Raw genomic sequence first — 21,955 nt, 5'->3', positions numbered from 1 at the left:
CTACGGTCGGCCATCCACATCACAGCTGAACTTGAACTTGATTTTCTAGAGCAAAGATCAATTCAGTCTCCGTTCCATGAAATGCGCGTCCCTTTAATGTATTAGGATTGCTGCTCGTCGCCTGTCACGTCTCTATCCCCTAGAATCTCGTCATGTCTTCCAGAACACCTACCTTTGGCCGCATCATCGGTGACCTCCTCCGAACATCCAGACCTAGCTCATCATGCGACCATCTTCGCTTCCGGCAAGCATTCTGCAAATCCACCCGGCAATCGCGCCATGTCTCTACAGCAGCTCCTCAACTCTCTGAGATGGAAGTCGACGCAGAAAAGCCTCCGCGTTGGTCCCAAACGCCTCCAGCACTGAAAGCCCCCGTGCGCGTGCGACCGCCGCGGATACAAACACCTCTCAAGATCAACAAAGATCAGCGCAAGCTAGATGATTTCTATGTCAAGTTTTTGGGAAGAGACGGAGACAAAATGCTGTCAGAGGAGACCAAATGGCTAGCGGTCACGAACAAAAGTTTCGACGCTGGACGAAGAGGATTCAACGACCGGCTCGCTTTTTTCGGTCAGACCACTTCCTCCGCAGCTGCTCTATATGGTCTAATACTGATGAGGTGTAACAGGCAAGCGTGTACTCGAGCTCCAGTGCTCACTAGGACTGATAAGCGTCGCGGATGCCTCACGCTACCTAAAGAGCACGGAGCAGGATCCCTATGGGCGGCAACCTTTTCGACACCCTGCAACCGAGTCCATAGAGTGCCTTTTGGGGGGTGCTCATCATTGGTTCACAAGTCACAAGCAACTCTCGACTCTGGCAGAACAATACGGCTTACCGGAAGTGGTGCGGTGGCATCCCAGAGATGTACGTACTCGGCTTGAATCCACTGCTCGTCCGCTCTCACTAACCTCGCCGCAGCCCGAACGTCTTCAAGCATCTGGCTCTGAACTGGTCTACTCGCAAGCCATCCTCGCGATCATCGGCGCCCTGGCCCTGGAACAAGGCGGTGCCGTGGCGAATCAAATAGCAAAGGAAAAAGTGCTCGTGCCACTGGGGCTGAAATTAAATTGGAAACCCAAGGCAGAGCTTACGCAGCCGGCGCCATAAAGATCAGGAACCCTTTACTCTCGCATGTGTATTAACAGCTATCGGCACTATACCGTCATCATGGCATGTACAGAAAATAGAAGAAATGTCTGGGGCCTCTGACACCGCCTGAGCAACCGTCAAAAAAATATGCTCAGCCAGCTCTTATGGTCCCGTCCACGAAATAAAACTTCGATCGGTCTCCGCGTCTCTAAATCGCAAAGGTCGGCAACTGAGTAGAGCCATAAGACTGGGGACAGAATGTCCGCAATCTCAGGCAAGGATGCTGCATTGCACTGTCTTTCGGGCGCGTTGATATGGAAAGAAAGGAAAAAAGGAAGTTTGGGGAAATTCTTTTGTTTGGAGATATTGGAGCGGGCGAGGCTGTCGGCGACACTATTTGCTTGGCACGCCGTGGCACGTTACGGAGCTCACGTGCGACTCATCACGACGCGTATGCCGCTTTTATCAGCGACGTACCCTCCCTCTCATGTACCATCACAGTCACCACCTTGAGTCTTCACCAGGAATGGAAAGGAAATTACTGGCATGATGGCTCGGCGGGAGGCCGATCTGACAACATGCCATCGCACTGTATATGTTCAGCACTCAACCCCAGCCTCCTCGGTAGAAGGCACAACCAGCCAGATCACTACTCCTTGCGGGTAAACCTGGTTGACTTATGGTATCAAGCTACCTCGTACTTCGATGTGACTCCTGGCTTCATCCCTCGTCCCAGCCATTGCTGTCAAAAAGACCCTTTCTGTGCTATAACATGAGACTGCCCAGCGTGTCTCATCCTCTCAGCTGTTTACGCAATGACGATGGGCTGTCCTTCAACGTAGCCAGTGCCTTGGCCACGAGGCTCACCGTTCACACGGGTAGTAGCTGCTGGCCACGGCGTCACCGTGGGAGCGTACTGAGGCAGCATCGACTCGTCCTCGGGCAGCGTGACTTCATTGCTCACCACAGTGACCAGGAGGCCCCGTACATCGCCGCGATGAAGACGCGCTCCGCCCTTGTCCGTCACGCGCCAGTGCAGGTTCTGCTGCAGGTACGGGATCACATCCTCCGAGGCGATACCGTCGAGCTTGCCTGCCAGGTACCGCTCGACGAGGGCGATGGTGAGAGGAATCTGACCCGTCACCAGGATCTGCGCGTCCTGGCCCTCTCTGCATTTTCCGCAGCCGGTCTGCTCGTTCGTGCCAAAGGTCGAGAACATGGCCACGTGGCTGGGGTCCGCGAGGTAGAGGTACGAGTTTGCGTCGTCGGGGCTGTCGAGAAAGACGTGCACAGCAAAGTCCCCGCCCAAGGAGTGCTTCTCGGCCCGGATGTTGACGAGCCATTCCAAGTATTTATTGTTCTTGACCAGGTCGCCCAAGGAGCGTTCGGAAGGCAGAGTGACTTGGGCTGGTGCATCGGCCAGCACGGCTTGTGGTGCACTGCTCGCGGAGCCGTCTGCAGAGGCCGCCTCTGCCACGGGGGCTGGCTTCGGTGCCGCATCATGCGCCAGGAGAGCCTTTGCACGCAGCTGGAGCGTCTCGGTGTCAGCGGTGCGCGCCTTTGTGGACTTCTTCACGGTGTTCGCCAACGAGCCGGTCTTGTAGACCTTGTCCAGCTCCTGGTAGATCTTTTCCTTGGTGTCGAAAATCCAGCCTCGTGTTTCGGGATAGACGTAACCGAACGTCTTGGTGGTTCGGGAGTCCTTGGAGGTCCACATATCCCCTGCCTCGGAACGGGTGAAGGGGGTCAATGCCGTGTCGATGGTCTCGGTCGCATTGAATGGCGTTGACCATGTCCCACCACTGGAAGCCTGATTCTGCGTGGCAGCTTGCGCCGTGACATACTGGTTGGTCTGACCCTTGTCCCACAGGGCCTGCCAGATAGCATAAAGGCGGTCGATGTTGCTGTTCGCCATCAGTTTCCTGCCTTCCCAGTGACTTCGCGTAATGGCCATAGAACAGTGGAACACGGGAAACGAGACTTACGCATGGTGTAGCCAGAAGATAGGATCGAACGCAGCCACCTCTGTGTCGCCCATGTGCCCGCCTCCCCCGGTGTACACGTGGATCGCGTTATGGACATCCTCGAGGCTTCCCCAGTTTTCAAAACTTTGCCCTTTGTAGAAAAGGTTGGAGCTGACGGGCCCAAAGGAATCATAGGACTGGAGCAGAAAAAGCACACGCTCTGTCAGATTCTTGCCTTTCTTCCCGTCCCACTTTGAGGGGTCGGCAACGAACTCGACCAACTGGGCTTTCATTTTCGCTTCATCCTGTTTGGCAGAACGCTTGATCGGGTATCGAACAGTGGTTCCGATATCAAACTAAGGAAAACATCAGTGGCCTAGATACGTGAGAGGAAGCATGGCGACCGGAAGCAGGAGTCTGAGATACAGTCAACATTTGGAAGGCTACTGACCAAGTCGATCTGCTCCCCGTAGCTTTTGGCGACTTTGCCAAACGTATATCGGGCGAGGGGGTTTTCCTCCATTGGCGTTGTTTTACCACCACTCTTGGGGCGGATCACGTTGTGTTTGGTTCCTGCGAGGGCTTCCCAGGGGAATACGCTGGTGTCCTGGTCGGCGGGCAAGGCCCAATCCCAGTACGGAAGACGAAACGTCTGGGCGGCTTTGTGGTACTTGTCGTACCCTTCCTCTGCTGTGAACTCCTCGGCAACGGCTTGGACGTGGCGTCGAAGTTCGGTCTAGCATGCATTAGGATGAGGCTGTTCTCATGCCGTGCCGGGCGGCAAGCCCTTGGGTGGCCTACCTCGAAAAGAGCCAGATATGGACGGTGCCAGGGGAGGAAGAGGATTGAGCTGTGGGTGCAAAAGCCTTCCCACTGGTTCCTGTTCGCGGGGGCGGGTTTCATCTTGTTGTTCCACCCTTTGTTCGGCCAGGTGGTGAATGGCTTGCCATGGATTCCTAACGGTGTGTGAGTAAATCTTGGAGCGACTCACAGCCTCTGCCTGGACAAACCTCCGATCTGAAAGTACGACAACGGATGATCTTCGTCGGTTTTGGTCTTGAATCTTTCCAGACCGAGAAGGAAGAGGTTCCATTCTTCAGGATGATTGCGACGCATGTCCCGGAGCTCCCGACGAACAGGAGGGTGATCTATAGCAGCGTGTCAGAGCCATCAGGGGAGATAGCCTTGCTGTTTTAGCAAGGCAACGGGAGATTGTAATCACCAGGGTCATCAACTGGGGAGCCTATGATCGCCACCGGCCCGGTAGTACCATCCGATGGAGTCTTTGGTGCCATATTTTGTAGCAATTCTGGATCTCAAGAATCTGGGTCGGTGGACAGAGCACTGGAAACTTGAAGGAAGTCGGACCGACTGATCTGGAAGTTGGAACTTCTCAAAGACTTGGAGGATGGTTCTGGTGCTTTTATACCCTTTCTTGAGGTCCGGCGTTCTAGGTCTCAAGGCCCAGAGGAACGGCCTCAGCTGGGTTCCTGGAGGAGCAGACAGTTCCAAAACATGAGGCTGGCTGAGGATGGGACATCCTCCCAGTCTCGCCCGTGCAGGGCTCGTGTGTCTCGGACCAACGCGACCACGAACTGCAGTGCGGCGCCGTTCGTGCAGACACTGTCAAGGCATTGAGATTCCAGCCGTTGGTGACGTGTCACTCTTCTGCCATCAGTGACATGCACCGATGCGGGCGTGCGTCTTGGTCCGTGATGAGAATGAAGCTTGTCGTTGCCCACCCGACCGGATGTATCCACACGAAAGAATCTCGACCAGGGGAAACCAAGGCCTGACTCGGCTACATGCACTCGGATTTTGCTGCTCATTACGACGCAAAGTAAGGACTGCAGTTCCGGCGTGATGGGATGAGCCGTCCGCATGGGCAGAGATGGACGAGAACGAGGCCCAAGAACAACGACAGACGAACACGAAGTGATATTGGCAGGACGCGACATAATTGGGTCGCTTCTGCCAGACCGCATGGACCCTCATGACCTTTTGGCTTTGGACTGGGCAACACTTGGCTTCAACCTGTCCGTTGAACTCTTCAACCCCCGATCAGGGACTTTCTCGTGTTCAGCTGGCCCAATTGGTAACTCTGCATGACTGAGTTCTTTCAAGTTGTACGGGGCACGGAGTACCTGGTTGAGGCGGGGACTGAACCGGGAGGCCTTGACAAGCCTCCGACTTCAACTGCACGATCTGCATCATCGACCATGCGGATTCCCTCAGCTCCAGGCCCAGATGCTCGCCACTCCCATGAACTTGGCTGGCGTAATGGGATGCGGCTGGCTGAACATACCTTTCCTCATCACTTGATCGCTCCTCAGCTCCAGGTCCAGATGCCGCTATTCTTATGAGAATGGTTGGCGCCATGGAATCCGGCTGGCTGAATATGCCTTCTCTCCTCACTTGATCGCTCCATTGGCGATCATTGGCACCAAGACTAGGTGAGACCTGGTCGAACTCGGGCGGGGTCATAATGTGATGACTTGGTAACAGGCAGTGTCGCTTCCACCTGTCTACATCTCCGTGGGAACATCAAGGCATATAAACGTGGGTGACCACTCGCCATCGGCCACGAATACGAAGTACCTGCTGGTAGCGACCTCTCAGATCTTCGTCTGCTCAAGATGGTTTCCATTTGGGCGAGAATCGTCGCTGTCTTCCACTTCATCCTTCTCTCTCCTCCTAAGGAAGAGGGGCCTGATCAACGGCCGCTGTCAGCCTCTGTACATGCGGCCTTTCCACCTCAGGTTACTGTGCAGGCCGACGATCACCAGGCTCCAACGCCGTTCCTGCCTCCTTCGGCACCACGTGCCTCGAATTTTACGTGTGAATATCCGGACTTGGACGGGTATACGTTTTGCTCGACATACGGCGACCGTTCCTGCTGGCTCAAGCACCCTGACCCCCAAAAACAAGTGTATGACATCAATACCGACTACGAGAATGTTTTCCCCAAAGGTAAAACCCGGCAAGTACGTGGAGCTTTACTGCCCTCCCACGGACTAAGCAATTGACTCCGCAACAGTACTATATCGAGGTTAACGAAAAGACCATCAGACCAGATGGGGTGGACCGCAAGGCTATGGTCGTAAATGATACTTATCCTGGACCCTGGATCGAAGCGTGTGTACATCTGAGTTGTGGCAGCCTCCATAGGCTTCTGAACTAACTGTGTGCAGCTGCTGGGGAGACTGGCTAGAAATCACGGTCAAGAACAATCTCAAGACCAATGGGACCACCATTCACTGGCATGGAATTCGCCAGCTGCACACGACAGCCAGTGATGGCGTGAACGGCATAACGCAGTGCCCTATCGCTCCCGGCGAGACCTACACTTATAGATTTAGAGCTATGCAGTATGGGACTACATGGTATCACAGCCACTATAGTCTGCAGTACGGAGAAGGCGTCCTGGGTCCGATGACTATCCACGGCCCAGCATCGGCAGATTACGACGAGGCACAGCCTCCGGTGCTGATGACCGACTGGACTCACGAGTCGTGGTATACAAAGTGGTGGGACAATGTCATCAATGGAAAAGCGAGACCGGAGCCCGACAACATCCTGGTCGGTGGCAAGGGCACTTGGCCAGCTAGCAAGCCCAGCAAGGGCTTTCGACTGGATTTCGTCAAGGGCACGCGGTATCTGCTTCGACTGATCAATACTTCGGTTGACACGTCTTTTGTTTTCTCGATAGACAATCACAAGATTCAGGTCATCGGCTCAGACCTCGTCCCCATCGTGCCATACATAACGGATCATGTGGTCGTTGGCATAGGTGAGTCGCCTCGGACCAACAACTACCTTGGCTGATCATGTGCACAGGCCAACGGTACCATATCATTGTTACCGCGAATCCCAGAGACGGTAAAGCCAATGCGACCTACTGGATTCGCACCCAGCCGGCTAAGGGCTGCGACCCGGGCGGGACGAGCAAGATAGACCCGCGAACCGGCATTGTCGTCTACAAAGACACAGAACCTGTTGACTACCCCGTCACTTTCGACACCACCTGTCGTGATGAACCGTACGACAAACTGGTTCCAATCCTCAAATGGACCGTGGGCCGGCCGTCCAACATCGCAGCCAACAGTCAGTTCGATATTGGGTTTGACCAAATCACGGCAGGCACGGAGTACCCTGCGAATCTAACCAGAGGCCGTTTCAACATGTACAGCGACACCATGTGGCTGAACTTCACCAACGTAACCCTGTCGCAAAACCTCAGTGCCCCGCAAGCCGCCTTCAATTCCCACTCTGTGGCTGTCAAGGAAAATTCGCAGAAGGATGATTGGGTCTATCTACTCGTCTCGGGCACGGGCATCCCGCGCAGTGGCCGCACGTATCTTCCCATCGCGCATCCTATCCACTTACACGGCCACGACTTCGCCATTCTGCAGCAGTCTACAAAGCCTTACCGGATCGGCGGGTTGGACCTGAAATTGGACAACCCTCCTCGGCGAGACGTGGCTTTCATGCCCAGGGATGGCTATCTCGTACTGGCGTTCAAGGCCGATAACCCGGGCGTTTGGCTGATGCACTGTATGTCTCCGCCGTCGGCACTTCACTCACCCGCTAACTCACAGACTTCAGGCCACATTGCGACCCACGCTTCAGGCGGATTGGCGATGCAGATCGTCGAGAATGGCAACCAAACCGTGCTTGATCCGTTCGACCAGAAGCAGCTGGCGCACACCTGCAAGAAATGGAAAGACTGGGCTTCGGACAAGGACCACCGCTTTCTGCAAGACGACTCTGGTATCTAACCGAGACAGTGAGAGGACGTGGGTTGCCCAAACTCGAACGTGGTAGATGGGGCAACTTGTGGACTTCCGTAACTGTCTGTACGCACGTACGCACTACGTAGGGTGGTAAAAAACTTACTGGTCGGAAAAAGAGCAGTGAGGAAGAAGGAAGGTCCTCGTAGATCCATTTACCCTTGTTCGCCTTAGAAGTCATGAAGGTAGTGGCCAGCAAAGTGGCGGGTATTGTCCTCGATACTACTCGCATACTTGAACCCCATGCCTGTGAGAAAATCAACCGCCTTGCCACCAGGCCCGGTGTAGGTATTCTCGACGAAACGGTGCTGCAGAAGATCAGCATTATGGCGGGTGCAAGTTCCATGCAAACGCTGGGTCACCTACCTGGTATGGCTTGTTCGTTTTGTCGTGGTAGAACGGGAAGCGCGTTGTCATTGCCTTGTCTTGACCGTATTGAAAGCTCCCATCCACCACGAAGGTGAAGTCCTTGCCGTCGTTCTTCTTCTGCCGGAATTCCTCGAGTTTGCTGGCTTGCGCGTAGATCTGGCCCTCTGCAGCGCCTGGTGATACAGTCAGCACCCGGGTGCCATTTTGCTGCCTGTGGGAGAAAGAGGACTCGCTGCCAGACTCGACGGTGTACTTGCACAACCAGTACTCTTCGGTCCTCGACATCATCGTTTGCGACCAATGGACGGTGGCTTTCTCGCCATTGGCGCCGCCCAGAGATTCGCTCGGTACATGGATGGTGTCGCATTTGTTAACAAGATGGGCCGTCGTGCAAATTGCTTCCGATGTATGAAGAAGAAAGGTTGGAATTGGTTGAGAGGAGAAGTTGTGATGATGGATCGAAATCCCTGACGAAGTAGATCAGGCCACCTCTGTATACATGGACTCCCCGCTCTGGAGTCTGGACTATGCTCTTCACTATCGGGACGATGTTGAGAACCCATGTTGACTGGGTAGCTGTGCAAAGTGCCTGGCGCGTGGCTTCCTGCAGGAACAGTATTTTGGAGGAGAGAGTTGATTGGTTCCATAACACACTCACTAGCCGCTTGCACAATCTTCATACCCCGATCAGACCAACCGGAGCGCGCCTTCTCCACATGTCCTGTTTCCCGAGAGGGTTTGCACAGTCTCGCCGCCTGAATATATTCATGTCTGGTTGAGAGACTAAAAGTGCCAAATAGACAGCTAGCCGGGCGGCCGAGACGTGGATAGAGGAGGAGGTCTAAGAGCGTGGCTGTACGTCACTCAGTGGATATGTCCACATACAGCTCGTCCTGCACATTTTTCAGGATCCTCGCTGATAGGAGATATTTGGCAGCGATAGCCTGGTCAAAGGAGCATTGCACTCAGCAAGGCACACATATTCCAAGCTGAATCAAGCAGTCTGCCATCTGCGCAATTCCTTTGTACAAACAGAATCTGGGTTTGCCACGATGATAGCATCGTTTGGAGCGGGACGTAAAGATGAGCGGTTCGCTGACGCTGCAGCTCGCATGAAGGGTTTCTTGACTAGCTGCAATGCCGCCCATCTCGTGGCGAAACACCTGCAAGATTCCTGGTACCCAACACATGGCCTGAGGGACTGTAATCTTTCTGAGCGAGGTGAGACTTCGGCCACTACTCTCTCAATTGGTTAATCTCTCAATTGGTATTCCAGCCCAACAACATCGCCTCCTACCTTGCCACATCCTTCTGACTGGCTGAGAGTACCCTGGATCAGTTATGGATTGGACGCAACTTTCTCTCGGCCACCCTCCGACTGACACAGTCTGGTCACTATGTGATCGATCCACTTCAGGATGGCTCAACATCCATCGTGTCTGATGCTGGAGAGATATGTTGCCTCACAGAACAGAAAGCTGTCCTCTAGACTTGATCTCTGTATCCTCCCATCTGAAATAAGGCGGAACGTCGGGTTTGTGTGTGAGATCGCGTGGCCACACAGCTGAGGAATCTTCAAAGTTTCTGTCGCGGCCGGCGAAAAGGTAGTTACGCGCACAGGATCATAGCGGTTAATATTGGCTGGTGATGGTACATTCGGCGCTTCTTCGTCCGTAAGTATTCTCCTGGTGGATAGAGGACGTGTGGTGGGATGCTCGCAGAGGCCTTGTAGCTCCCCAAAACTGTGATCAGGCTTAATGTGAGCGATTAGCAGGTTCTGATGCGGAAGGACAGGCGGGCGGCAGTAGAGGTGAAATGTTTGTGTCATACCTATAGTCGATACATCTCGGTGCATTTTCGTGCGGCAGAAGACGCTTTCAGGGGAGAAAGCCGCTTTTCACAGTGGCACGAGGCTGCACAAGGCTGCACAAGGCTGCGCAGCAAGCCCCATTTTCGCGAGGCTGAGACACGTGTCGGGTCTGGTACAATGTGGGATGGTCTCCGCCTGCGGAGGTAAACGTAAACGTAAACGACTTCAAATCCACGTAAATAATTATTTCGCGTCTGCCACCACTTCCCCTCCACCACATCCTCTTCAAGCCAATGCGCTCTTTCTCTCATCCGTCAACTTAGCCTTTGCATCATCTCATTCGAATCTGCCTGCTTCTCCACCTCGACCCTTCCTCCTCTCGGAGATTCCAGGCACCATGGCGTCCGCGGTGTTCTTCCTCGACTTGAAGGGCAAGGTGAGCGAGAAGAACGAGTCTGGGCAAGATGACATGGAATGCTGACCAACCCAGACTCTTCTCGCTCGCAACTATCGTGGTGACATTCCCATGTCTGCCGTCGAGAAATTCCCAATCCTTCTTTCCGAAGCCGAGGAGGAGTCGTCTGCAGTCCCGCCATGTTTCTCTGATGAGGGCATCAATGTTGGTCGCCGGTATCCTCGATGAATACGATTCCAGCTAACTCCTCTGTAGTACCTTTACATCCGCCACAACAATCTCTACCTCCTCGCTCTCACCAAACGCAACACCAATGCAGCAGAGATCCTGTTGTTCCTCCATAAGATTGTCGAGGTCTTCACCGAGTACTTCAAAGAGCTAGAAGAGGAGTCAATCCGAGACAATTTCGTCATCATCTATGAGCTGCTGGACGAAATGATGGACTTTGGTTACCCTCAAACCACCGAGTCAAAGATCCTTCAGGAATACATCACCCAAGAGTCGCACAAGCTCGAGGTGCAGGCCCGCCCTCCTATTGCCGTCACCAATGCCGTCTCTTGGAGAAGCGAAGGCATCAGATACCGTAAGAATGAGGTGTTCCTTGACGTGATCGAGTCTCTTAATCTCTTGGTGTCCTCCACTGGCAACGTCCTCCGATCTGAGATTCTGGGTGCAATTAAGATGAAGTGCTATCTTTCCGGCATGCCAGAACTCCGACTCGGATTGAATGATAAGGTCATGTTCGAAACCACTGGAAGATCCACGCGAGGCAAGGCTGTCGAAATGGAAGACGTCAAGTTCCACCAGTGTGTGAGATTATCCCGCTTCGAGAACGATCGTACCATCAGCTTCATCCCACCGGATGGAGAGTTCGAGCTGATGAGTTACCGACTCAATACCGCAGTCAAGCCACTCATCTGGGTCGAGTGTGTTGTGGAATCCCATTCAGGTTCAAGAATTGAATACATGTTGAAAGCCAAGGCTCAGTTCAAGAGAAGATCGACTGCCAACAACGTTGAGATTAGCATTCCCGTCCCTGATGATGCCGATACTCCAAGATTTCGAACTAACATTGGATCTGTGCACTATGCGCCAGAGAAATCTGCAATCGTCTGGAAGATCAAACAGTTCGGTGGCGGTAAGGAATTCCTTATGCGAGCAGAACTGGGCCTTCCTAGTGTCAAGGGAGACGACGAGCGTGGTGGCGGCATGACCGGCGGTTTTGGTGGCAGCATGGGTGGCATCACAGGAGAAGGAAAGGCCAAGAGACCCATCAACGTCAAGTTCGAGATTCCTTACTTCACCACCAGTGGTATCCAGGTGCGATACTTGAAGATCATTGAGCCAAAGGTATGTGACCCTCCTATCATTGTCACAGATAGACCCTAACGACACACAGCTGCAATATCCATCCCTCCCATGGGTCCGCTACATCACACAGTCCGGAGACATCGCAGTCCGCTTGCCAGACGTGCAGGGAGGTTGAACCCTTAAAAGAGCGACATGTCGGACTTCGATATGCCGCTTCTCTTTGTAATAGTGATACCAACCACTTGGCGAAGACTACTCTCGACGTAAAGCAGCGGGATTCCTGCTGGCCTCATGAATGCTGCTTCCAAGCTACCTGTGAAGATCTCGCTCAACCTGCCAGGCTCGATATTGCCTTGGCGAAGAAAAAACAACAAAAATATTTCACAAAGCGAGATGATTCTTGGACGCACGCCTGGACGAAAGCCACGAATTGGAGGATGAAGGCTTTCATATCCACTTGGTCGACCTCCTGGAATCACACACGAACGATAACAACTGAGCTTCACACACAGACTTCTAAGACACCAAAAAAAAGAAACAACCAGTCCGCTGCATGGGACGCACCACACCGATGGATGGGCGCAGAACGGCAGAAGGGGTTGAATGTCCAGAGTAACTGACCAATCGACTATTCAGTTCTATGTGTGGTTCACGATGTCTGTTCGTCTCTTGAGACTGAACTGTGTCTTGTCTAGGTGAATGGCTCTGACGAGCACGACTGCATCTGTGGCCATGAAGAAACACATCCAGATGAGTAGCCCTTCGTGGGCGAAATATGTCGAGATGAGTATCCGTAGAACGAACCAGTCTAGATAATCCTCCAAAACAAATGATAACTCCAATCAAAGCACCTTCTTTCCATTGTCTGACACCTGCTGTACTTTTCTGTCTGAAAGTCTTAGTCCAGGGCGCGTGCAGACCGTGTCTTCTGTTGTATTCACCGCCTTGTAACCAAGAAATGTGCCGACAAGGTTTCCTGTGGATTTCCTCACTCAACAGTTGACGTCACCGATCAGCCTGCACCATCGGGCCTTTTTGCAGTGTGGGCCATAATTTTTTAAATTCTCCCAAACATACTCGCCCAAAGCACCTCGTCTCAATCTCGACAATCGCGGCACCTTTCTTGCCGATCATCGCTTCTTTCCCCCCTTGGGTCCCTTGAGCAAACATTCTCAATCAATTGACTCCAAGGCTTAGAGCCGGCTTTACAGTTCCCAGAAGATAATCGGGACCGCCTGGGGAACAATGCCCTCCACAACCCTCCCCACACCCACGCCCGATGAACTCGACGACCTCATCTACTTCACACGCACAGGCGACCTGGCAAGTCTAATGTCCCTAGTTGCGCAACTGTGCAGCACACACCACTGCCCCCCGTCGGTGCTGCTCGCCTCGTCCATCGACATCGATGCGGACGGCCTGGGCTCACAGTCCTCTCTGCTCCACTACCCCGCCGCAAACGGGAATCTCGAAATCATAACGCACCTCCTGTCGCTGCTCGCACCGTCCGAGTCGCTAGGCACCTCCCCCTCGGCGACGACCGCCGACAAATCCGCGCCCTCGCTCGTCAATCACAGAAATGTGTCGGGAAACACTCCCTTGCATTGGGCGGCGCTGAACGGGCACTTGGAGGTGGTTCAGGCACTGGTGAAGGCGGGCGCGGATCCGACGATCGTCAACGAGGCCGGGCGAGATGCCGTGGTGGAGGCGGAGATGAGCTCGAAGGACGGAGCAAAGGAATGTGCCGAGTGGATGCTGAGGCACTGCGAGGGACTCGAAAAAGGCGTCACTGACGGCGGCGTTGGCGAGGATGGCAGTGGCAGTGGCAGTCAGGAGGTGGAAGAAGACGCGAAAGAGGAGGGCCACAACATGGAGAGCGTCCACCTGGATGAAGGTCCCGAGAAGTCTGAAACTACGGTGACGAACGGGGAGCAAAAAGAGACGTGATCGGTCATCGAGAAGGAGAAGCGAGAAGTATCTTTTGGACTGCGCCCTAAGAGCGAGCCATTTGGGAACATCTCGAGATATCCATCCCCCGCGATCGTTTACCCCCGGAGGAACATGCAATTACCAGACAGGGCGAAGAAAAAGTCCCGGAGAGGACTCGATTGCGATTCTGGAAAAGCCCCCCCACAGACACCCTCTCATGCATCAACGGTGTGCGAATGCAGAAGCCAGCTTTTTTACTCCCCACGAAACATCTCATGTCAAAGGATACCGGTTCCAACAATTCCCAGGTCAAAAGACAGCCACGAAATTCACCTCCAGTGTTCCAACCGTTGTTCTGGCCCTAGTCGGTCAACGGTATACAATGGCACTGCAATCCCTCCTTGCCAGCGAGAGTGCAGTAGGCGGTGATGCAGGTTTTCCCAGTATCCACATCCACCACGCAGCGCTGGTCAACGCAAATACCGGTGTTCACGCGCTACAATACCCCGAAGAAGGTCTGTCAGCTCAAGTTCTCTTTTCCCAAAATACTGGATTGGACACTGGAAACAAATCATATCATGGAGGCCTTTAGGCGCATAGACGAGGCAGATCTCCCGGGCAAGGAAAAGAGCCAAAGATGCAGGTTCTAGGACAGAACTATGGACGAACCTTTACAAGCTTATCATCTCGCAGCGGAGGAGCACAAATCTCCTCAACGGTGGCGGGGACGGGCGTGGCCAATGCGACAGGGAGGACGAGCGCAAGGCTGGCGAGGAGGAAGTTGCTGAAACGCATTTTCGATGTGGGTGCGTGGGCGGGTTGTCTTCAAAGACGAGAGGTAGGAACAGGGCACCGCGACAACTTCCGTTGGCTTTTTAGGAGAACTTGGAGGGTGGCCAGGCGGCGAAAGAAAGTCGGCGTCCGAAATATCCAGGTTCGACACGGACCTTCTCCTGTCTTTGTTCTTTGCTTGTTCTTGCAGCAGACCGGGACAGCGGCGAAGCGGTTTCGTCGTCGAATTTTAGTATTTGCGAGAGCCAGGCGCAGCGTGGACTTGGGAAGTGAGAGTCTGAACGGAGGGTCTTATTCCTCTTTTCAATGCGCCCACCCCGAAGCATCGCGGTTGAGCTCATCTTATATACCCTGACCTCACCCTAGCTCACCTCACCTCACCTCACCTTGTGCGGTCTCGCCTCACCTGACGGCCTCAGCTACAGAGCTTCGAGAAAGAGCTGCGTGCCTCACATCATTCCAACCTTGCCGGCGATTGGAGGGCGGACCTATACGAAGTCGCGCAGGCCGGAAGATTTTAAGCTTACGATCACGAGCTCCCCCATCGGGCAATCGTTCTTTTCGCTCTTGACATTCCCCTTTGCCTGTGATGGCGGTGGCTGGCCTGCATTGACGCGCGCCCCCTTTGATGCATCCTAGTAAACGACAGAGAAGAAAAAATTCGTCAGTCATCCCGTCAAGGCAACCGGTCAGCTCTTTCTCATTTTCGCGATCCAACTGTGGCCGAACACGCAACTCGCTCTGCCACCCCTCCCACCATTCGCTGGGATTGCGCAACCTCGTATTTTGGTTCGTCAACGTTTTTCGCCCGCGCCCAGGGTTCCCGAAAGGGAGGTCTGATCGGTGACGGTGTTTCGTTGGCTGTTACGGCATACAGAGATTTTGCCTTCCCCCTTCAGTCAGCCATCGATCGGATGGGTATGGGGGAGCCCTGGATTTGGCTTTGTCAACCCGCGTCAGAAGGTGTCTGGACTCCCGTATGGATGGATGGGGAACTGGGTTTTCGGCCGCTGACACACGGTTGGTTGGAAGGCAGGCCACGGCTGAAAAAAAAAAGGGCTCTTGTTCTTGGGTGAAGCGAGCCGACAATTGTAGGTTATAAAATTAGCCAGACTGCCCCGTCCAGGTAGACCTTTGTAGACGAGGCGAGAACAAGGCCTGCAAAATTAGCCAGCTACTGTAGCCATTCGAAGTCGGGGGTGGTTGTTCATCGCCCTCACTGATGCGGAATGCGTTCGAACGACGACATATGGATGGCCCCATCTGGCATCTGGCGATCTGGGCCGAGGCTGGACACCCCGACTGCGAGCGAAAGCGGAAAGCGTTTGAATCCCTGGCCGCCCACCCGGTGCGAGCCCAAGGGTCGATGCGCGGCCCAATCAAAGAGTTCTGGGTTGTCAGAGCCTCGTGTTCAGGCCCATCGCCAGACAATCGACATTTGATGGCTTACCTGAGGTAAGCTTTTCTCTCGCCGGCAAAGCAAAGGCGAAGGCAATAGATGGTGCCAAGGGGTGGATGACTGCCCAGCTCCTGCTGGACAGCTGGCAAAAAAATGCAATCATCATGCCATGCCATGCGATAGGATGTGCAAGTCGTCCCATTCTTTCCCGGGGGCTTTTCACCTGTGCGCGTTCTTGTTGGGTGGTAGTTTGTGTTGGCGCTGCAAACGTGGTTCGACCATGGTCATGGGTTGCCCAACATTCTACGGGGTACTGTACCGCTACGAGTCTGGGATGAGAGAGGCCGTAAGGCTGGAAGCTGACCCCCAGGATTGGGGATCATCGGATCGTCAGATCATCAGGGTCATCAAGTCATTATCGTCATCATCATTGCTATCCTCATTATTGAGATTATCATCTTTTGTGTCCGCCACTGCTCTTGCATGCTAGAAGTACGGGCATTGTGCGGACGGCCATGGCACAGAGCTGACAAGCTGACTCGGCCTCCGACTGAGCCTGGACCTGGGCTGGGCCTGATATCTTGCTCTCCAGATCAAGGCTGGTTGTCATTTTGTGACAGCGTCGTATAGTTCTCCGCCTTCTTTTTTCGGTACTACGGGGTCTTTCTTTTTTAGACGAAGAAGGTTCCAGCAACCATCTGCTTCCCACGACCCATGCTCCCGGTGTCAGTAGATTGTCTGGCGTTCAAATTCTAGACTCTCGGGGATGAATAACTCAGGCAATAGTCCCATGACGCCCTCGTGCGGCTCTCCGCGCTTGTCGTCTCGCCGGCCCATGGATAGAAAGCTGACGGTAGTGTGAGTAGAGCCTAGGTATCGTCAGCATCCAAATTTGTTTGTGCGGACGAATTCCACCTACGGTTCAACGACGTGCGATTGAAAGCTCTGGAGCTCTTCCATCCTCACCCTGTCAGGAGTGATGCCTTGCTGGAGGCAATAATCCATAGCGTCGGTGTAGTCCTGGCCCATTTCTCGGCGAATCTTTCTGTTGATAGCTCGCCTGTCCAGAACCTTTGTCCTTTCGGGGTTCTCGACGTCGAGCTCCTCGTCGATCATGATTCCCTTGACGGGGTATAGGACGACGTCCGGGACCGGGAACCCCAGAGCAATTTCTACCAGAAGCACCCCTAGCCTCCGTATATGCATGTTCCGGATCTCCTCTTCACACCACTGTCGTGTATTCCCAACGTCCCCGGTATCCACATCAATATGGGGGACCTTCCCGAACCGGGCGCGGAACGTGGTTCTCAAGTCAGCAGTCTCGGTGCGATAGACGCAGCAACTACACAGCTTCGAAAACCAGTTTGTTTTCAGGAACAACAGAGCCCACTCGGCCAGCTCGTAGGCGAGTCTCCACCTTTCTTCGGACTTGAACGGTCCGTGCAGTTCTTCCTCGTAGTTGACCTTGTGGATGGCCATGAACGTCCTCAGGCACTGGATTTGCAGATCGTCTCCCACCCCACTTCTCCCTTCCAGTCTCTCCAGGACAAAAGCCGGGACGCCTTGACGTGCTTGGAACCAAAAGGACATATTATGGCCCCGATTGGGAGGCCGGGTCAAATCACAGATCACGGCGTCGAAGCTCTGGTGCTGCTGCCGCCCAATGGTCGGGACGGCTTCCTGGTTTTCTGATGGTATCTTGCATGAGAAGTCGATGGGGATATCGTCCGAGCCTAGGACTGACAACAAGCAGAAGTTGTACTGGAAAGAATTTGAATTTTCCTGGGCGGCGAGAGACAGAATCTCCATCCGGCGAGCGGGATCAGTTCGATGGTCCAGATAGAGGTCGATAGCGTGGCTTTCGATGCCGAGTAATGTCGCCCCCAGTATGGAAGACGCATGCGAATAGCGATCGGCGACTCGGGTGAGGATAAAGCTCGTCGAAACGATGTCGACTCTCTCCTTCCATTCGGATTCATCATCCAAGGAGTTGTTGACCTTGAAGAATTCCGTCGAAGCGTCAAGCAGCAAATCTAACCATTTCTCCGACAGTTCGAGAGACTTGCCAAACCTTGGCCATTTGTAAAGTGCCCTCCCGACCCTTCGGATGAGGTTGACCTTGCTCCTGTACATGCTTTGGAATGCTTGGAGCCTCTCCATTTCCTGCTGTTCATCATAAGCACTGGCCTCGGCAGAGCGTTGATCCACGCGTCCTGTCCTTCTATCGCCTCCTTTTCTGTACTCAGACTCAAATTCGCGATGTAAGTCGGCACCCTTGCCATGTAACAGATTCAGCAACTGAAGGATCTTCTGCCGTCCATCGGGACTCCAGTATGAATCGTAGAGCTCCAGGGGCATTCCATCACGAATTCTCCAAAACTCTTTCCAGTTTTCCATGCGCGACGATAGTATTATCAGGCGGATCTCCGCTGCGACGAGGCCATCCGTATCGTTGCGGACGGCATCAGCGTCGTTAAGGATGGTGGATATCAAGTTCTTGACCAGCACGACGAAACCAATGAAGCCGGTGATAGCTGTGGCAATAGACAGCGGCTCGACCATCTTGGATCATGGCCATTACCGGAATGTCTACCTCGATAGTCGGAACAGAAAGAATGGATGGGGGTCCCCAGCCATGCTGAAAGATGAGGCTGAAAATGGCGGGGTTCTCTGCTGCAGAGCACTGGCTCCCTGGTGTCATCGTCTCAGAACCTTCAACATACGAGGAAAATTGAATTTGAAGAACAGGTTCTCGCAAGCTCATTCTTGAATAACAGAACAGCGCATCATGGCTTGCCATCAACCTCTCCTTCGCAGGCACGCAGGTTAACAGATGAAATTAGGTAGATAAAGTCAAACCAGCATGGTGGTGGATGAGACGCAAATACTCCGCCGTAGGTGGGGTAGTAACTCCTGCTCAGATCGACGGGCCGAAACTCTCTTGAGTCTCCCAGATGCAAGGCCTCCTCATACCAACACTTCAAATAAGCACCACTATCCAGGTTTCAGACATTGCTTTGGGCCAACACCCAGGAGGAGAGAATGCTTTGGTTCACATTTGCAGCAAGCTGAAAGTAAAACCATCAGCCTGAGATCCGGTTCTTCGTTTGTACGCCTAAGGCTGCGTCACTTTGACCTTAGGACCGTCGTCCATTCCATGAAGCCTCAACCATGAACCGCTTCGCTTGTCCTCCATGAATCCGAAGGCCGAATTGAATACGCTTGTCCTGACTGAGTCACCGCCTCGGCCACAATGACTTCCACTACCAACGCTTTACAGGACTGTTACAACAGCCTTATCGCCAAAATCGAAGATTTTCTAGATGACGTCGCGCTTGAAGCACCTGCTGCCGCGTCTACAAGGGCGTCGACTTGGCTGGAAAATCTGCTGGCTGGACTCGACTCTTGGGGTGTCGACATCCGGGCAAGCGATGGTTCACTGGCACTCATCGAGAATAGTCCTGTGGGCTTCGAAGTGAGATCAATCCTGCTGGAGATTGATCACGACCTTTCAAGTCCCAGCAGCATTATTACTGCGTTTACGCCGCTAAAGCCTCCCTCTGAAACGCCTGATATTAAGCCTGATTCAGGAGACAAGACTAAAATTCACTCCATCTCGAGCGCGTTGGGGAATCTGCGTGACTTGGCAAATCCCATTCGCCTGGTACTGGTAACTACGCACTCGACAGGTCCATATGAAGTCTTGAAGTCTCGAATTGATGATATTTCTGCAAAGTACCAAAACTCAGCTTCACAGCCGTTGGATGGTGGCGGGAATGTCACTCGGGATCAACTAGAAAATGAGATGGCTAAAATCGAGATACCACTCAGACCTTCCACTGAGTACTTGGAAGGCGCGAAAGATTCTATTCCCAGTCCTCGGCCCACGATCAAACCTGGCCAAGCGCTTTGTACCCTCATAATCACATCCTACCAGAAGCCGCTGGCTCAGATCGAGGATCTAATAGTAGAATATGCAGAAGAGACAGCTTTCGAAAAGCTGAGCGCGACAGCGACGGAGTGGCTGACAGCGCACACCAGGGGTCCAGACGAAGTCTTCTATCTGAAAGCAGGCCAGATTAAGTTAGTCCGAGATGACACCAACACCGTGGCATTTCGTGGCATACTGGAGAGTGAACGAGAATGGGAGGAACACTTTCCAAGGAGGATTTATCAGTTTCTCGGCAGCAATGGCAACGTACGCTTCCATCTGGAGATTGAGTGGGAATATTCGAGCCTCCAGGTTAAGCCCGTACATGGTCTGCCCTACAAGGATATTATCCGCAGCGCCATTCGGGACAAAATGCGAAAGAACTGGCAAGGCAACAAATATGTCCCCCAAAAAGATCTCGATCGCATTATGACGCAAGAAACAATATCGAAATTGATCCGTGAGGACGGCACCCTCAATGACGCCGAGTTCTTCCAACTTACTGGTGAGAAGAGGTTGGAGGAGGAAACCTTCACTGATCTCATTAAGTTGATAAGGCTCCAGGGAGCAGGCTTGTTCGCCTTTTGTGTGTATGCAGATTTACCACTTGTCTTCTTCTACTGGATGTGGAAGCAGGGACTCAGAGATACGAATCTGCCTCTCAGCGAAAGCGATTTGCCTGATAAACAGTATCGCACCAATTCCACCATAGCCTTTCCGGATTCTGGCGGGTTTGCGCCTCACATGTTTGCGAGAAATGAAATGGAAGGCTTGAGGCATTTCCATCTCCGGCATGACGCAGTGGTGCCAATCCTACTTGACGAGGATAGGTTTGATCATATCCTCGGAGAGGGAAGCTTGTGGAAAGTGTACAAAGTCCATATTGACGGAGACCACCATTCGTTTTCACCTTTCCGAGGCCAGCCTTTTGTTCTCAAGGCATTTCGCGAGCCAAGAGCGACTGCTCAAATGGATGTCGACAATGTGTCTAGTACCCTCAACAGGCACGCCGAGGTATCGCACCCCAACATCACGACCCATCTGGCCTCATGGGACCAAGATAGATGCTATTACATGTTGTTCCGCTGTGCAGACTGTAGTCTCAGGAAATACATGAAAGGACCGCCCCCCGTGTTGACGAAATCAAATCTACTATCCCTACTGTGTCAGATGAGGGGATTGGCCGATGGACTGAGATACATTCACAATCTAGCGCCATCAAACCTGGTACCGGATCTTGTTGATGAGAAGGGCAAGAACAAGCCGGGCCGGCGTCGTCAAGCTTGTTTTCATCATGACTTGAAACCTGCCAATATCTTGGTGACTGTCAACCCGGACGACGGTGACTTGTTGTTCTCAATCAGTGATTTTGGAACGAGAAGAATTGGACAGATTCTCCAGGACTCTGCTCGGCGCAGGCTTTCCAAAAACCCTCTATCCGATAGCGTTGTTCCTGCCTATGGTGCACCAGATGCTCTGTTGGAAGGGAGAGCATCTCGACCATATGACCTGTGGTCCATGGGCTGTATTTTTTTGGAGCTCTTGACATGGATCGTGGGACTTGAAGAAGAAGGCGTTGAAAACTTTGCCAAGAGGCGGAGGGAGGACAGTCCACCTTTTAGAGGCGATTTCCGCTTATCATTCTGGGATCAGGATCAAAGTCGCAACGTTTATCTCAAGCCTTCGGTCGAACGACAGCTGCGACTTCTCAAAGACCATTGCGAAGGCTGGGGAGTCTTTCCAGAACTGGTGCGCGTGGTCTGTAGGTTGCTCAATGTCCAACCGCGCCGCCGCCCCGATGCCTCTCAACTGGTGAATGCTCTTGATGCGATCCTGATTCAAGCTAGGCGGGACTTGAGAAATGAGACTTTCTACCTTGGCGGCCCTTCAGCTAGATCTCAAATCGTCATTGCGTCCTTCTACAACACCGGCTCGGATGACGGCTCACGACGGTCCAGCATTGACGCTGGCCCGCATAGAGCACAATATGGGACGCCATTTCCCGACATCAGGGAAAGGCCCGACATTGAGGGGGTGGGGCAGTGGGTGGCTAGCCTCATCCCTGAGGACGTCGTGAGTCTATCCTATGCCGGATTTCACCAAGTCGTCGCCGACCCGCCAGCCGTTGACGACAAGGGCTGACACGTTTTCTT

General features: G+C 53.4%; 8 protein-coding genes across 9 annotated transcripts; 5 read left to right on the top strand and 3 right to left on the bottom strand.

The window, feature by feature from the left end:
* Positions 1-67: 67 nt before the first annotated feature.
* Positions 68-1,822, top strand: PV07_05218 (uncharacterized protein). Its single transcript, XM_016392098.1, has 3 exons — positions 68-570; positions 629-867; positions 922-1,822. The coding sequence occupies exons 1-3, from the start codon at positions 153-155 to the stop codon at positions 1,108-1,110; spliced, it is 846 nt and encodes a 281-aa protein (XP_016249617.1). The 5' UTR covers positions 68-152; the 3' UTR covers positions 1,111-1,822.
* Positions 1,787-4,172, bottom strand: PV07_05217 (uncharacterized protein; the record flags this gene model as incomplete). The annotated part of the gene is made up of 5 exons (XM_016392097.1): positions 1,787-2,996; positions 3,078-3,412; positions 3,508-3,792; positions 3,858-4,012; positions 4,067-4,172. 5 exons carry the CDS (start codon positions 4,170-4,172, stop codon positions 1,901-1,903), a joined length of 1,977 nt encoding a protein of 658 aa, XP_016249616.1. The 3' UTR covers positions 1,787-1,900.
* Positions 4,173-5,692: 1,520 nt separating this feature from the next.
* On the top strand, positions 5,693-7,937 carry PV07_05216 (uncharacterized protein; the record flags this gene model as incomplete). The annotated part of the gene is made up of 5 exons (XM_016392096.1): positions 5,693-6,040; positions 6,094-6,191; positions 6,248-6,846; positions 6,894-7,610; positions 7,662-7,937. 5 exons carry the CDS (start codon positions 5,693-5,695, stop codon positions 7,832-7,834), a joined length of 1,935 nt encoding a protein of 644 aa, XP_016249615.1. The 3' UTR covers positions 7,835-7,937.
* Positions 7,938-8,016: 79 nt separating this feature from the next.
* Positions 8,017-8,707, bottom strand: PV07_05215 (uncharacterized protein; the record flags this gene model as incomplete). The annotated part of the gene is made up of 2 exons (XM_016392095.1): positions 8,213-8,707; positions 8,017-8,154 (listed from the first exon to the last, which is right to left on the bottom strand). Exons 1-2 carry the CDS (start codon positions 8,501-8,503, stop codon positions 8,017-8,019), a joined length of 429 nt encoding a protein of 142 aa, XP_016249614.1. The 5' UTR covers positions 8,504-8,707.
* Positions 8,708-10,257: 1,550 nt separating this feature from the next.
* Positions 10,258-12,604, top strand: PV07_05214. Of its 2 annotated transcripts, XM_016392093.1 has the most exons (4): positions 10,258-10,461; positions 10,516-10,644; positions 10,696-11,790; positions 11,840-12,604. In XM_016392093.1, the coding sequence occupies exons 1-4, from the start codon at positions 10,423-10,425 to the stop codon at positions 11,924-11,926; spliced, it is 1,350 nt and encodes a 449-aa protein (XP_016249612.1). In that variant the 5' UTR covers positions 10,258-10,422; the 3' UTR covers positions 11,927-12,604. The 2 variants fall into 2 exon arrangements, with proteins under 2 accessions (XP_016249612.1, XP_016249613.1); XM_016392094.1 differs by having other exon boundaries at positions 10,258-10,644.
* Positions 12,605-12,831: 227 nt separating this feature from the next.
* Positions 12,832-15,697, top strand: PV07_05213 (uncharacterized protein). The gene has a single exon (XM_016392092.1). It carries the CDS (start codon positions 12,997-12,999, stop codon positions 13,696-13,698), a length of 702 nt encoding a protein of 233 aa, XP_016249611.1. The 5' UTR covers positions 12,832-12,996; the 3' UTR covers positions 13,699-15,697.
* A 594-nt stretch (positions 15,698-16,291) lies between these two features.
* On the bottom strand, positions 16,292-18,676 carry PV07_05212 (uncharacterized protein). Its single transcript, XM_016392091.1, has 2 exons — positions 16,791-18,676; positions 16,292-16,740 (listed from the first exon to the last, which is right to left on the bottom strand). Exons 1-2 carry the CDS (start codon positions 18,431-18,433, stop codon positions 16,647-16,649), a joined length of 1,737 nt encoding a protein of 578 aa, XP_016249610.1. The 5' UTR covers positions 18,434-18,676; the 3' UTR covers positions 16,292-16,646.
* Positions 18,677-19,124: 448 nt separating this feature from the next.
* On the top strand, positions 19,125-21,944 carry PV07_05211 (uncharacterized protein; the record flags this gene model as incomplete). The annotated part of the gene is made up of 1 exon (XM_016392090.1): positions 19,125-21,944. One exon carries the CDS (start codon positions 19,125-19,127, stop codon positions 21,942-21,944), a length of 2,820 nt encoding a protein of 939 aa, XP_016249609.1.
* Between the last annotated feature and the right edge of the window lie 11 nt (positions 21,945-21,955).

The sequence above is a fragment of the Cladophialophora immunda genome (assembly GCF_000835495.1).
Source record: "Cladophialophora immunda strain CBS 83496 unplaced genomic scaffold supercont1.3, whole genome shotgun sequence".
Lineage (NCBI taxonomy): Eukaryota > Fungi > Ascomycota > Eurotiomycetes > Chaetothyriales > Herpotrichiellaceae > Cladophialophora > Cladophialophora immunda.
This window is presented reverse-complemented; position numbering and strand designations above follow the sequence as displayed.

Bases quoted from the DNA above. Each gene is read 5' to 3' on its own strand.
- PV07_05218 (XM_016392098.1), top strand. From the start codon at position 153: ATGTCTTCCAGAACACCTACCTTTGGCCGCATCATCGGTGACCTCCTC. The intron at 571-628 runs GTCAGACCACTT...GAGGTGTAACAG, and splicing joins CGACCGGCTCGCTTTTTTCG to GCAAGCGTGTACTCGAGCTC. The intron at 868-921 runs GTACGTACTCGG...ACCTCGCCGCAG, and splicing joins TGCGGTGGCATCCCAGAGAT to CCCGAACGTCTTCAAGCATC.
- PV07_05214 (XM_016392093.1), top strand. From the start codon at position 10,423: ATGGCGTCCGCGGTGTTCTTCCTCGACTTGAAGGGCAAG. The intron at 10,645-10,695 runs GTTGGTCGCCGG...ACTCCTCTGTAG, and splicing joins TCTCTGATGAGGGCATCAAT to TACCTTTACATCCGCCACAA. The intron at 11,791-11,839 runs GTATGTGACCCT...AACGACACACAG, and splicing joins TGAAGATCATTGAGCCAAAG to CTGCAATATCCATCCCTCCC.
- PV07_05213 (XM_016392092.1), top strand. From the start codon at position 12,997: ATGCCCTCCACAACCCTCCCCACACCCACGCCCGATGAACTCGACGAC.
- PV07_05212 (XM_016392091.1), bottom strand. From the start codon at position 18,433: ATGGTCGAGCCGCTGTCTATTGCCACAGCTATCACCGGCTTCATTGGT. The intron at 16,741-16,790 runs GTAGGTGGAATT...GACGATACCTAG, and splicing joins CAATCGCACGTCGTTGAACC to GCTCTACTCACACTACCGTC.